This window comes from Lichenostomus cassidix, chromosome Z (genome assembly GCF_008360975.1).
Source record: "Lichenostomus cassidix isolate B80296 chromosome Z, HeHo_3.0, whole genome shotgun sequence".
NCBI lineage: Eukaryota > Metazoa > Chordata > Aves > Passeriformes > Meliphagidae > Lichenostomus > Lichenostomus cassidix.
Genome location: NC_139511.1, coordinates 65,254,872 through 65,269,447, shown reverse-complemented (window position 1 = coordinate 65,269,447; position 14,576 = coordinate 65,254,872). Strand labels below are relative to the sequence as shown.

The 14,576-nt window shown below is 44.9% G+C and overlaps 2 protein-coding genes across 2 annotated transcripts; one reads left to right on the top strand and one right to left on the bottom strand.

Annotated features, from left to right (window-relative positions):
- Nucleotides 1–632: 632 nt before the first annotated feature.
- On the top strand, nt 633–12,270 carry ARHGEF39 (Rho guanine nucleotide exchange factor 39). Its single transcript, XM_085043707.1, has 9 exons — nt 633–814; nt 1,722–1,816; nt 2,283–2,403; nt 3,286–3,404; nt 5,106–5,176; nt 6,882–7,010; nt 10,275–10,504; nt 11,397–11,485; nt 11,675–12,270. The coding sequence occupies exons 1-9, from the start codon at nt 668–670 to the stop codon at nt 11,688–11,690; spliced, it is 1,017 nt and encodes a 338-aa protein (XP_084899833.1). The 5' UTR covers nt 633–667; the 3' UTR covers nt 11,691–12,270.
- A 1,004-nt stretch (nt 12,271–13,274) lies between these two features.
- MRPL17 (mitochondrial ribosomal protein L17) lies at nt 13,275–14,274 on the bottom strand. Its single transcript, XM_085043708.1, has 3 exons — nt 14,040–14,274; nt 13,843–13,911; nt 13,275–13,772 (listed from the first exon to the last, which is right to left on the bottom strand). Exons 1-3 carry the CDS (start codon nt 14,211–14,213, stop codon nt 13,509–13,511), a joined length of 507 nt encoding a protein of 168 aa, XP_084899834.1. The 5' UTR covers nt 14,214–14,274; the 3' UTR covers nt 13,275–13,508.
- Nucleotides 14,275–14,576: the final 302 nt, after the last annotated feature.

Here is a 14,576-nt window from a genome sequence, read left to right as displayed (position 1 = left end):
GAGAGTGTGAGATAAAGGAGGGAACATTTTTCTGTGTAACAAACTCATGATATTATACCAGAAATGCAGAGCAGGAGCAAAGCAGTGCTCACCTATTCACAGCAGCTGCTATGCCTCTCTTACCTCTAAAAGCACAAACTACTGTTAAAAAATGGCAAAGCAAATTTCTTGCTCGTTAGTAGCCTCCGTGGGAAAACAAGCAAGAGTTCTCTCTTTCTCTTCTGTTTCCCCCCACAAGACAAATCTTATGGCTGTTTTCTACTCCTGTCCACAGTATCTCTTCCACCCATTAATTTGCTTGAGTTTAAAGAGAATTTCACACAAAGAATGGGGTGGGCAAAGCACAGGAAGCAGTGGTTTGCAAGTGGGATTGGGCACTGAGATTTGCTTACAGATGTATCATCATGTAGTGCTCTTTCTTTCACAACTTGTTCTCTCTAATGCTGTTCTTCTGGTTGATGCAGGGCCCTCAGGCCCACGGGAGGGAATGCAGAAGGAAACTGTTAATAATGGTTGCTGGCAACAGACTTCCCTTATTTCATAGGAAAGTGTAGAGTTTTTAGCTCAGAATCCTACCCTGCAACATACATTATTCTTTTGTTGTGTGTCCATTTTGTTTGGCTCTTCAGGATCCTTTACCTCTGTGTATACCAATCCTGAGTCTGCCATGAATGTCTCATCCCTGCCATTTGTGGTTGGAGCAAACACTGTGGAAGACCAGAGGGCTCGGTGGGAGAGAAAGCGCACCCGGACAGCCAAGGAGCTGCTGGAAACGGAACACAAATACCTTGAGCAGCTGGATTTGGTGCTCACAGTGAGTATTTCTGCCCCTTCTGATATGTGAGTATCTTCAGACAGCACATACTTACTCGTGTTGTCATGGGGAAGGGTCAAGAGCAAGGCTTTGTTACATCCCTAATGCCTGGGACACCTGCTGTGGATGAAAGGGGTTTTTTTCTTGTTTTCTTTTACCTCCTCTTTAATATTCAGTAGCTCCTGGGTTTGGCCTTTTGGCTTTGTTCTGTACACAGACATAAATCTTTTAAGTTTTGATTGACCAGGGGGCTCACCTTAATATGCCTGAGATTTACAAACTATAGAGTCACAGACAACACAAAAATCATGGACAAGATAGTGAAAAACAGATGCATCTGAGGATGCTGAAAGAGACTTTTATCAGTGCTTTAGTACTGTTTCACCTGTTTACAGCTGTGGTAAGAGTTACAAATAAAGCTTATATCTGATGATGGATGTCTCAGGTAGACATTCACAATATTTTATATTCTTCCAAGCCAAAGAGTGCTCAGGCTGCAACTTCTGGCTTCTGCTGTGTGCCACATGTAGCCTTTGAATGACCTCGGACTTTAATAACCTTTGCAGCCTTCTGGTACTTGAAGCAGGCTTATGAAAAAGAGGAAGAGAGACATTTTACACATATAGTGATAGGACAAGGGGGAATGGTTTAAAACTGGTTTAGATTAGATGTTAGGAAGAATTTGTTTGCTGTGAGGGTGGTTAGGCACTGGCACAGGTTGCCCAGAGAAGCTGTGGATGCCACATCCCTGAAAGTGATAGGCCAGGTTGGATGGGACTTGGATGGTGATCCTGACCAGGCTGGAACTAGATGGTCTTTAAGATCCTTTCCAACCCAAACCATTCAGTGATTCCATGACGATCTATGAATTCTGTCTGTTTGAAAATCTTTTTTTTTTCCTACTTAGTACTTCGTGACGATTTTAAAGGCCAAAGGGACACTAAAACCTGCTGTGTTGGAAACTATATTTGGACCCCTGGAATCCTTATATTCAGCCAGCCAGTAAGTGGACACACAGATGCAATTCCTGTAATTATATTGGGAGTATTACATTATATTATATTACATTATATATTAGGAGTATTATATTATATTGTATTACATTATATATACATTATCCTGTATTACATTACTTTCTGTGTTGATGAGAAAGTAAGATTTGGGGAAATAAGGCTAACACCTCGTAAAACAGGCATTCACTCCTAGCACTGCTAGCCTTGGTGGCACTTGGAGGTGTTGCTGGGAAGTCCTGATCTATTTCACCTATCTGGGTATGCAGTTACTGAATTCTATCCCACTATCTGTTTTTTGACTTACTCTCTGACCTCTAAGCACATATTTGGCACAGTAACTGGATGTGAGATGGAGAATGGCAAAGAAATGTCAGCCTAGGAATGAACCAGAGGGACCTGTGAAAATGCCATGAGTAATGTATCCCTCACAAACCATCTTTGCTCCTTGTGGACAGTGTTCTGTCACTTCACCTGGAGAAAGGGCATTTGGGATCAGGACTGGAAAATTTTTGTCAGAATCTGGATCTTTATGGCCACTATGCTGAGAATTTGGAGCAGGCAAATAAAACCTTGAAGGTAAATATCTACTATAGTCTTCATATTGTTTCTCTTTTTCCATTCTGTGAAACTGCCACATCCTTTCATTTATCATCTATTCCTGGAGTGTTCTTACCTTTTCTGGGCTGATGAAATTCAGGTTTTCTTCCATAATAAAATGGTGAAAATTATTTAGAGCTTCAAATTTCTTATTTCAGGAGTTTGTATATGTATGTGCATATGCTGAGCACAGCTTTCTCAAACAGAGTTCTGTATTTACTCCCACTCCTTCCTGGATGGCAAGCCTAGAGAGTTTCCAGGCTTTCACTAGGATACAGTGATCTCTTTCTAGGAATTGTCAGGTCTCCTAGTCTTTCCCACTGCTACCAACTGCATCATAGCAGTAGGATTTCCTTTTCCTTCACAGGTTTTTTTTCTTTCTGTGATTGAAGAAAATCTTTTTCTTCCCACTTACAGCTCCAAATACAACCTGTCTTCAAGGAATTTTGTCAGGATACATATTTATTCCAAAGTCCTGACAGCTGTATCTGGAATTTAAACCACCCAACTTCCAGTTTTTATTCATGCTTATATGTACAGAGTACAGAGCTGCATTTCTTTGTCTTGAAAGGCATGGCACAAATCCACAGGTGCACTCCTTGTTTTCCAAACTGGATCAAACTTCTCTTTTTCTTTATTTCCATTTGCTGTGCATGTATGAACGGGGGGATATTGCTTCCATTACCCACTGGAATGGATGGTCAGGAGAAAGGGAATGGCTTGTCATGGCCAAAAAAGAAGTTGATGCTTGTGGTTAGGGCTGGAGTCCTAAACTCTAAGGGGTAGAGTTCCAAGCTCTGGTGCAGACTAGAGCACATAGTTTGTATTATCAAAGCTGTATCTCTTTTCTGCTGCACCCAGGAGCAGTTGAAGAAAAATAAGTCATTCCGGCGGTTTAAGAAACTCCAGGAGACTCGACCTCAGTTTCAAGGGAGGGAGCTAGAGGATCTGCTTCCTTTGCCCCTGCAGAGGCTGCACCAGTAAGTAAGCAACTGTGAGTCCTTAAGGGGTTACCATGAGAAGGGAAAAAGGAACATTCCACTGTCTTGGTTGCTATTAAAGGTAAAGTTGCCTAATGTCTCAAAATCAGAGCATATAGACAGCAATGAAACAGACCTGAAGATGTGCCTGTGAAGTGGAATCAGTGTACATGGATGGGAGATGATGCAGGAAGGTAGTTGTGTTTAGCCCTGGCTTCTATGCCCTTTCTCTAGATTTTGGGTAGAATTGGAGGCTTTCTACCATCTCAGTAAGCTACTGAAGTTTGGCCCTGCATGAAAGAAACCTGATTGAAGTGCTGCAGATGTGGTGGTCTCTGCCAAGGATGCTCTTGCTCCACTTTTTGTGCAGGCTGCTGACCTGGAGCATTGTGACTCTTATAGATGGCTCCTTTTGGAGAAAAATGAGATTAATGAACACAGGAGAGCTTCTCTTTCCTCTCTGGTCATTAGGGCCATATGCTTTCCTCAGATTTGATGCCTACCACATTTGTCTGAGCCTGGACAGATCCACTCTGGATCACTGCATCTGCCTCTTGAGGCACCAAGACTTCCAGATTTCAAGAAGGGTTTAGAAAACACCCTTGGACACATGGTGTGATTTTTAGGATTGTCCTGTGCGGAAGCATGAATTGGACATGATGATCCTGGTGGATCCCTTCCACCTCAGGATATTCTAGGATCATGTCCTTTTTGCAAACTGGCAGCATGAGGAGAGTGCTGCATGCTCTCACAGGCAGCCCTTTCTTGGGGACAGTGTGTGGGTAATAAAAGTGGTTTTCTGGAAACCCAGTGGCTGCTGCTGTAGATCAAGTGGCTGTTTTTCAGGCTGTTTTAGTATATACTAAAGCAAACATGAGAGATTGAGCACTTCATATCTTTGAAAATAACTTGGAGGCATCATACCACAGTCTTTCATGTAGCTTTATGTAATGTTTTTAATCAGCTAGGCAGAAGTAAACATTAAGCTGATTGGTGGTTTTTTCCTATAATTCTTTGGTTGCGTCCTTGAAATTTGCAAAACAGCAGTATATTTGTTGATGTCCAATTGTCTGGGAAAATGTGAGCTTTTAAACAGAAATTCTTTTTCATTAACCAGCTCTATCATGTTCAAGTTTCTTCAAAACTCTTTTACCATATCCACTAGGTCATATGAGTTCTGCCAGTTTGTGAATCTGGTAAATTCCTTCTGTTTGACTTTATTAGGAAAAAGCATTTGCAGAGATATTATCCTTTCCAGTAAAGACTGGAAAGGAAAAAAGAAAAAAAAGGAAGATCCTAGTTCTTATAGAAATGCCTTTATTTTCTTGTGTGGGCAGGAGACATGGTCTGAATGCCACCATTCAGACACTATTAAAAATAAATAGTTCAAAGAGAAATTTCTCTCTTATTGAAGGCATTTTTATGTGAATTCTGAGAGATCCTCATGAGTTTAAGTGATTTGAGAGGTTGATTTAATTGGATCCCCAGAAAAAGGCAAAGGTTTGCAGATGTATAAAATACTTGGGTTAATTTAGTTGACACATTTGACCATAAAATGAATGTGTCTGAAGTGTGACCAAAACTGCTTGGTTAGGGTTACTCTGTCTCCTGGTGGAGTGTTGTTTGTCATGCTGTCACTAACAGGAGGTGCTGCTGCTGTTCCTGGTATCTGATGAATTAAACCTGCTCTCTCCAACTTAGGTACAAGCATTTCTTCAGAGACCTGCTGGAGAACACCAGCCCAGACACTGCTGAGTACCAGAAACTTGCAAGTATGATTTCACCTGTAATGCTGGCCCTTTGATCAATGACAGACTCCTTCCTGATAATATTTTGACTCCCACCTCCTGCCTTCTTCCACAGGAAGAAAAATCTTCCTCTCCCTCTGGGGTTCTAGTGGATTACTATTTTCCTTCTCCATCTTGATCAAGATGTCCCTGAGAACACATTAGGAAAAAAATATAGAGTAACTGCCTGTGAAAATGGCCTAATAGTAAGGGTGGAGAAATGGCAGCTCTTTCTTTAAATTTTTTTTTTAATTTTTTTTAACTTTGATGGTTGTGGGGCCCTGGAACAGGTAGCTCAAGGAATTTGTTGATGTGCTGTTCCTGGAAGTGCTCCAGGTCAGGTTGAATGTGGTCTGAGCGATGTGAGGTATTTGAAGGTGTCTCTGCCCATGATAAGCAGTTTAGAAAGAGATGATCTTTAAGGTCCCTTCCAATCCAAACCATTCTCTGATTCTCTTGGTCACATGCCTCAATTTACTAGGCATGTCCTTCATGCTATATCTGGTCACTAGAGGTGTCCTCCAGGACTCAGTACTAGCGTCAGTCCTTTACTGATGATCTGGATGAGGGAATCAAGAGCACCCTCAGTCAGTTTGCAGATAACCCCAGGCTGGGTGGGAGGAAGCCTCTGCAGAGGGATCTGCACAGGCTGCATCCATGGGCCAAGGCCAATTGTGTGAGGTTCAACCAGGCCAAGTGCTGGTCCTGCCCTGGGGTCACAGCAACTTCAGGCAGCTCCAGGCTGGGGCAGAGTGGCAGGACAGCTGCCCAAGGGGAAAGGACCTGGGGGTGCTGATCAGCAGTGTGTCCAGGTGGCCAGAAGGCTAATGGAATTCTGGTATCACCAACAGTGTGTCCAGCAGGACCAGGGAAGTGATTGTTCCTCTGTACTCAGCATTGGTGAGGCCACAACTCAAATCCCATGTCTAGTTTTGAGCCCTTCACTGCAGGATTGACATTGGGGTGCTGGAGCAAGTCCAGAGAAAGGCAGTGGAGCTGGGGAATGGTCTGGAGCACAAGTCCTGTGAGATGTGGCTGAGGGAGCTGGAGGTGTTTATCCTGGAGAAAAGGGGCTCCTGATCACTCCCTACAAGTATCTGAAAGGTTGTGGGCATTTGGGGTCAGCCTCTTCTCCCAGGTAATAAGCAACAGGATGAGAAGAAATGGCCGCAAGCTGTGCCAGGGAAAGTTCAGGATGGACATTGGGAGGCATTTCTTCGTGGAAAGGGTTGTTCAACATTGGAATGGACTGCCCAGGGAAGTGGTAGAGTCACCATCCCTGAAAATGTTTGAGAAATTACACTCGATGCCATGGTCTACTTGGCAAGATAGTGTTCAGTCAAAGGTTGAACTTGGTGATCTCAGCAGTCTTTTCCAACCTAAATGATTCTGTGTTTTTTACATGCAGTTTACACCACTTGTAGGGCATTTTTCCCTGTTTTTGCATCCAAATCTAGGAAATTATTCCTCTCTCTAATGTTTCATTGGCAAATGTTTTCTAGAACTGCAGAACTGTTGGCTGGAGAGAGGCCTTTGGAGGTGATCTAGTCCAACCTCTTGCTAAAATTCCTGTTGGTACTTGGTTTAAAACTTTGCATCTTAATTTCATATTATCTTTTCTTAGTAAGGTGTATAAGGTGAAATACACAACCATTTGCGATAACCTCACACTGTGCTGCTATAATTTCAGAGGCTGTGAAGTCTGTTTGTGAGGTATCTCAGTGGGTCCAAGACATCTTTGATAAGAGAGAGAACTCACTGCAGCTACTTCGGGTTCAGAAACTGCTAAAAGGACAGAAGACTCAGGTTTTGGCTCCAGGTGGGTCTTACTGACATCTCTATTTGTCTTCTGCCATGCTGAGATGCATGGAGATATGTTCTCCTTCATCTGCAACTCAACTCATATTGACCAGTTTTTCCCTTTCTATCCTTCAGATTCCACAGATAAGGGGTAAAGGAATATGACTAATTCAAGCATCTTTTTTTTTTTTTTAAAGAATTTTTGGGTAAGGATAAGGAAGAGTTTAATTGCTTGACATTCAGATGGGAGAAGCTGATGACATGTAGTTAGAAGTTAGGAACCCAAGCAGGTCAGGAGTGTAAGTCCTGGCTGGGAATGAAAGAGAGACACTAAATTCTTTTGGCAGAGTGTAAGTAGTGGCATTGTCCCTACGCCATTGCAGGAACCATAGATTTCTGAGTGTCAAGGGCACAAGAATTGTATTGTTGTTTACATTAAGCTACAAGATTCATGGAATTCTGCTCAGACCCTACATATGAAGAATTTTCTTTTATCTGCATGGTTAAACTGTACCAGAAATGAGTGTATCAGTGTTGATAGCTGAGATACATAAAGCCACAGTCACTGGCATGTAAGAACATCTAAATGGATAATAGGTTTCTCATGTGACTGTATGCTCTCAATGCTCAGACCACACTCCAAGCTATGTATGAAATATTGTAAGAAGTGTGCCCAATCTGGGCAATTTTGAAATGGTCACTTGTGGCTTCATTTGTACCCTTACTAAACTCTGCTGTACCTCCAGGTTTTTATGAATGTGGTTGTGATTCATACATGTGGCTCTTTGGCTGAAACAAATCTTCCCTAGTGGGACAGGGAAAGACTCAGAATGGTAAAACTGAGAAAGCTTGTGGGATGAGATAAAAACAGCTTAGCAAGTAAAGCAAAAGCTGTTCATGCAAGCAAAGCCATGCAAGGAATTCATCCACTACTTCCCATGGGCAGGCAGGTGTTCAGCTATTCCTGGGAAAGCAGGTCGCTACCACAGATAGTGGTTATCTGGCAAGACAAGTGGCATCACTTCAAAACTCCCCCCTTTCCTCCTTCTTTCCCCAGAAAAATAGGCTGAACATGATGCTATATGATACAGCTGATATCATCCCTTTGGGGAGTTTGGATCAGCTGTCCCAGCTGTGACCTTCCCAAATTCATGTGCACTCCCAGCCTCCTCACTTGTGGGATGTGGAGCAGAAAAGACCTTGATACTGAGCAGTCCTTACACAGCAATAGATAAAAGATGCCTGTGTTGTCAATGTTGTTTTCAGTGCAAATCCAAAACAGCCACCTGCCAGCTACTATGGAAAAAGTTAACTCTATCCCAGCCAAACCAGCACAGGTAGAACAAAGGTTACTTATCAAAGCTTATTCTCCAAAACACCCGAAAACAGTATAACTAGACCAGAGATGGCCATTGTTTGAAAGTGTTTGGTCCACTGATTTTTTGTGATCTCTGAAAATTCTGAGACGTAGTAGGATGAGTGTTGAGGGTCAGTAAAGGCATTTCCATTATCTAGGACAGAGAATTCTTGCAGTCATGTTTTCCGTCGGCTGGAGTTACATAGTTACTATTAGATATGAGAAGCAGAAACATAAGAGGCAGCTGGGGCTTGCTAGTTTTGGGCCAGCTTTCCAGAAACAAGATAGCTTTTGCAGAACAGTTAAGATTGTGTCCCGTTGCCAGCAGGATGCAGGACACAAAACAAAATGCTGCAGATTCTTACCAAAGCGGGGTGTTGGACATGTGTGTCTCACATCTGCCAGTGTCTCTGAGATGTACTGCTCCCAGTGAGGAGACCCTGCTTTTCTTGCTGCCTTCCATATTTAGGACAAATACTGTATCAACTGGAACTGCCTCCCTAAATGAGCACTTTGTTCTGTCATCCAGAGCTTCCCTAGGGATATTTTCTTGCCCTTCTTTCACAACAATTTCCTAGAACTTTTACACCTGGGAATCCTGGATGTGGATCTATATTCCAAAACTTCCAGTACAGTCTGGATCAGATTGTATGCCTGTGAGTCTGATCACAGCACAGCCTGAGGTAAACAGCTCCCAGTCCAGCCCCATGATGCTGACATTTTCCTTCCATCTGTTTTTTTAAACCTGGATGAATTCCTGCACCTCATCCTTCTCTTCTTCAGTTTCTTCTTCAGATAAGAGTGGTTCCTGTGGAGTAAGCTAAGCAGGAATACACTCTCCTCTTTGTTTTGAGACTGTGGCATATTAACAAGACACAATCCACAATTAAAACAAAGTTGGGTTTTTTTAGAAGGTACTTAATAACTCATGCAGGAGTTAAGGTGTGAAAGAGTGGCTGAAATTCCATGGCAGATGTTTCCTAGACAAGACCAGGTGGCAATACCTTGTTATGGATTTACACTTTTATAAATAATATTACTGGCAGGTGTCTTCATAATTCCCATGAGTTGATGGCTATCTTGCACAATAATCCTAGTAAGATTATTTCATTTACTTCATTATTCATTTTTTAAAATTGCTGTTTACAGCAAGGTTTATCAACTTGTTTTGATTATTTTCCTGCTGCTTTCTTTTCCTCTTATTTTATCACATTTCATTTCATAGTTGGATGACACTGGACTCTGTTCTGCAAGAGAGGTTGACAAGGTTGCCCATTTGGACCTTCCTCATTTTCCATCTCCTTTGATGTCTTCTCTTTAGAACAGCAGTCTGTATTCTGTAATCTCTTAGCTACTGGAGGGTTTTATATAGTTAGATGACCTGTGAAACTTGGTTTTGTTTTGTTTTTGGGGTGGTTTGATTGTATGTATTTAATTGGCACACCCAAACAAAAAAATAAGGGAAAAATAATAAATTCTCAAAACTTAAGCTAGCTTCTGTTTCACCACTAATGACAAACAACTGGGCAACACAATTTAAGATAGTTCATAGTGTGTTTTCTGAAGGCTTATGTTAATTTAAAGGTATGTATACCATTTTCAAACTTTTTTGCTCTGATCACTTTATACAGATGTGTGTATGATTATATACCCCTAATTAACACAGCAGGTTTATAACAACTTCAGCTGCTCCTCATTTGCTAAGCGTTTTGGGCTGGTTACTGCTTTTGCTCAGGTGTTATCCGTGCTGGTGGGCTGCACCCAGCTGACATCCAGTGCCTTCTAGTGGTTGGAATTGATGCAGAACACAGTAACCTACAAGGGTGGCTCACACTGTATTCCTGTTTGTCTCATTACATCCTTTACTTTTTTTCCTGCCTGCCTTCCCCCAGATCTCACAGCTGTCTGTTTCCCCCACATGCCCAGGGCGCTGGTATATCCGGGAAGGCTGGCTTTTGGTGGTGCCTTCCAAGGGAGAAGAACTGAAGCGCAGGATGTTCTTCCTGTTCTCTGATATCCTCATTGCAGCAAAGCCCTGCCACCCACTGCACCCACTGAACTCGAACAAACTGTCCTGCCAGGCTGTCTACCCACTCCAGCAGTGCTCAGTGGATAAAGTGTTTGGCCACACGCGGAGCCAGGGAGGACTGCTCAGTGTAAGTCTTCCCACCTGTGCCTGGCAGGAGCACCAGCAGAGTCAGAGCTGGAAGCATTTCTCCAGCTGTGTCAGCAGCAGCAGCAGCAGCAGGATTGACATGATAAGAATGGGGACAAAATGCAGTGGATGGGTCTGAGTTAGGGCAACCCTTCTCTTCTTGAGTGATGTAGGTGCTTTTCCTTTCACGGTGTAGGCCCTCCTGCACACTCTGGGCTTACAGGCTGCTGGTTGCTTCACTTAGCTCAGGCAGGGAGGCTCCACTAGGACTCTGACATGCCCTCATCAGAGCCACAAGTTTGGGGGGACAGCCCACAGTCAAGTGACAGTGAATATGTGGCATTACACTGACTGTGGACTGAACTTGTAGAAAAAGAGAATGAAAAATGTGGGTGTTATCACAACAGCTTGTGCACCTAACTCCCTGAGGACTGCAGTGTCCTCAACGGGGACCAGTCTTCTGTAGGAGTTTCAAGGTCAGTTCTTCCAAGGTTGCACCTGGGACTGTGTCGGCTCTTTTCTTGTGAGCTATGACAAAGAACTCTTTGAGTGAGCTGTGACCTGTAGATGACTGTAGTGGAAGGACCCCTAGGGACAGCTTGGAATATGGTAGAAAACTGGATAAAGAGCTGTTGAGAACTGTAATTGCTCACCTCCAAACAATGAAGTCAAATTGCACATTCAGGTGTGGCTGGAAAGAATGGACAAGACTGGCACTTGCCCTACTGTTCAGCCTCTAGCTTCTCCCAGCACTAAGGCTAATTTTTTCAATCTGGGAAGGAAAAGGGTGAATATCAGCATGCAGGGATTGAGTTAAATTCAGTGGTGATGACTTTCCTTTTACCAGAGTACTGCCTTGGCAAGGAATTCCACAGATTCTGTTTGCCTTTCAGCTTTCCTTTCCACACAAGACACTGCTGCTGATGTCCAGCAACCAACAAGAAATCAATGACTGGTATCGGAGTCTCACAGCTGCAGTCAGGTAGGAATCTATTTTCCAGAAGTGGAAGGGGCTGAGGGAAGGGGACAGGACATAAAAGTCACAATATGGACCTGTGTATGGTTATAAGGGTGATGGAGAAGGCCTGACACTGGCAACCATGATACAAGGGAATAGTAAGGACAGATTTCCCACATTAACTGTGAGCTTCCCCTTTGTTTTCCTATACAGGAAGCTGAAAACCTGACCCACCCAAGCACAAGACAGACTGGCAGGACAACCACCCTCATGGCAGTAACTTCCACAATTTTAGAAAATGTTCAGGGACATACAGTAGCACTGAATTGACAGGGACTACACACTCTGCTTATGAGAGGACAAATGCTTTGTCAGCTACCCTGATGTTCATGCAGATACTGCAAAAAATGCATTTGTAAATTAAAAAAAAAATCTGCATCAAGGATTTTCCTCAATTTAGCTTACAAACTTCTAGCTTTTCTGCACTTTAGTAAACTCAGACTATTAACTTAAAGTCAAGCAGATGAAAGTGTGACTTGTTTTCCCTCATTAAATATTTTTAAAAGGTATTTTTGTATTTTGTTAATGCCTCAGCGTGGACTTTTAATAATGTGGGAGTTTTGCAGTAGTTTGGTTCAGAAAACATCTCAATATGGCCAACTGCAAAGAGGGCAATTTCAAGGTTATTAGATACATGAAGATATGTCTGAACACTGACCTTTCAGGAGTTCAACTGTTTTTCTTTCTTCCTTAAGCAGTACCACCCATCTTAAATTTCTCACTGGGGTTTATTAAAACAGGATTGGTACTGTGTGGGTAAATGTCCTGAGGAGAGAATTACCTTTTTCTTGTCTTTACATACAATTGACTTGCTATACAGGTTCATTCATTTAAATGTCTTAGGTTTGTGAAACTTGTGAGAAAAAAACGCAACAGGGTTTTGGAAGCCACACTGGTTCCACCATTTTTTGCCAAGAAAGGTTGGACCAGGTATTCAAGTCCCTTCCAACCTGGTATTTTGTCCTGTGGTTTTATGTTTGGGTTGGTTTTGTTTTAGGTTTTTTTAATTTCAAAGTTATAGCTATGACTGTCAAGTACTAGTCATGCTTGAAATCAAAGACAAAGCTAACAATTTAAGATTCTTATTGCTCAGTAGTTACATCACTCAGAAAAAGTTCAGCTACTCCCCCTTTTTGTTACAGAGTAATACCGAGACTTCTTGCAATTCTGCATTTGAAGCTGGGGCTTTTGGAGCTGTCAAGCCCTTGCTAGAGATTACTGGGTCTCCTGCCTACGTTACTACCTTAAGACAAGTTCCTCTGGCAGTCTCTTTTTATAAGACTTACCTTAGTGTTAGCATCCTATCTGCATTCAGTGCTTCTGAAACAGCAGAAGTGTCTTATTTTTCACCAAACTTCCCACCCTGAAATGCTGAACACTGGCTCCTACAACACACTGCAGCTCTGACACAGTGAAGTGGTGATGCTCCAGAGCAGGGATGTGGGACCAGAAACTGTAACAAACCCATTTTTACGGAATTAAAAGCACAGGAATTACGGTGTGCCAGGGTAGGTTTATGTTGGACATTAGGAAGAATTTCTTCACAGAAAGGGTGAAAAGACATGAATGGGCTGCTCAGGTGATGGTGGTCACCATCCCTGGAGGTGTTAAAAGAAAGACTGGATTTGGCACTCAGTGCCACAGTCTGGTTGACATGGTGGTATCCGATCAGAGGCTGGACATAACCTCAGAGGTCTCCTCCGACCTAAATGATTCTGTAATTCTCCGAACACAATTCAAATACAAGCAAACCGACTTTCTGAACAAAGTTTATTTACACAGAGCATATCAACCATCAGGGCTCCGAGCCTGACTTCCCTCTCCTGCTGAGTCTCTATTCAAACCACTGGAAGAAGCCAGTAAACTCAGCCCACACCACAGCAACCTCCATCACCCTCCAGCCCTCCTGTCACACCTCCCCGTGCCCCAGGACAGCGCCCAGGTGCGCGGGCAGCTCACCGGGACCCCGCTCGGGGCACAGGGGACCCTAGACAGGGGTGCCCCGGTGGGCTGCCGCCCGCTGCGCGTCCTGCCGGTATCCCTTGAGCAGCTGGTTCAGCAGCGTCTTGTCGGAGTCGCGGCGCGGGCGGACGAGCGGCGGGAGCGCGTTCCCCTTCAGCTCGATCACCGCCATCTTAGCGCGGTCCAGCCCGTCCCGGTTGGGGATCTGCAGCAGCCGCGTGTAGCTGCCCGGGTGCGGCTGGAAGCGCGGCGCCAGCACTTTGAACAGCTTGGGGATGAGGTCCTTCTCCTGCGGGGCGGCACGCTCAGCCCCGGCACCGCGGCGGGCCGGGACCCGTGTGGGGCTGGGGGGTACTTACGGTCAGCCAGAAATCCGCCATGCGCATGGCGCGCTCGTCAGTGTCGCCCCGCTTGGCGTAGTCGATGAGCTGCGGGGAGGAAGGAGGCGGCGGGTCAGGCAGGGGGCGGCGGGTCAGTTGTGAGGCGGTGGGTCAAGGTGCCTCGGCCACCCGCCGCCCCCCGGTCCCGCCCGGCCCGCCGCGGTGCCGCCGCTCACCCGCTCGGCGTAGCCGCGCATCTCGTCGGCCCGCGCCCAGGGCGTCTCGATGCGCTCATGCCGCACCAGCGCCGTCACCAGGTTCCGCAGCAGGTCCAGGCGCGACCGCGGGCTGAGCCCGAACCGCCGGTACACGCGGCCATGCGAGATGGCGGCCGCCAGCGACAGCCTCATCCCGCCGACCGACCGACCGACCGACCGACCGACAGCCCCGACCGCCGCCGCTTCCCGGCAGCGCCCGGGCGCCGCGCAGCTCGCTGGGAACTGTAGTCACGGCCGCGCAATCCCGGAACGGGTCGGGTTGGAAATGGACCCCTGGTCCAACCTCTCTGTTCAAACAGAGGCGTCCTAGGGCACACGGCACAGGAGTGCGTTCATGCGGTTCTCTCCGATGAGGGAGACTCCACAGCCTCTCCGGGAAATCTGTTCCAGTACTCTGTCAGCTCGAACAGTAAGCAAATTCTTCCTCGTGTTCAGGTGAACTTCCTGTGCATCAGCTCTGGCTGTTGCTTCGTGTTTCCCGTTGCACCACCGAGC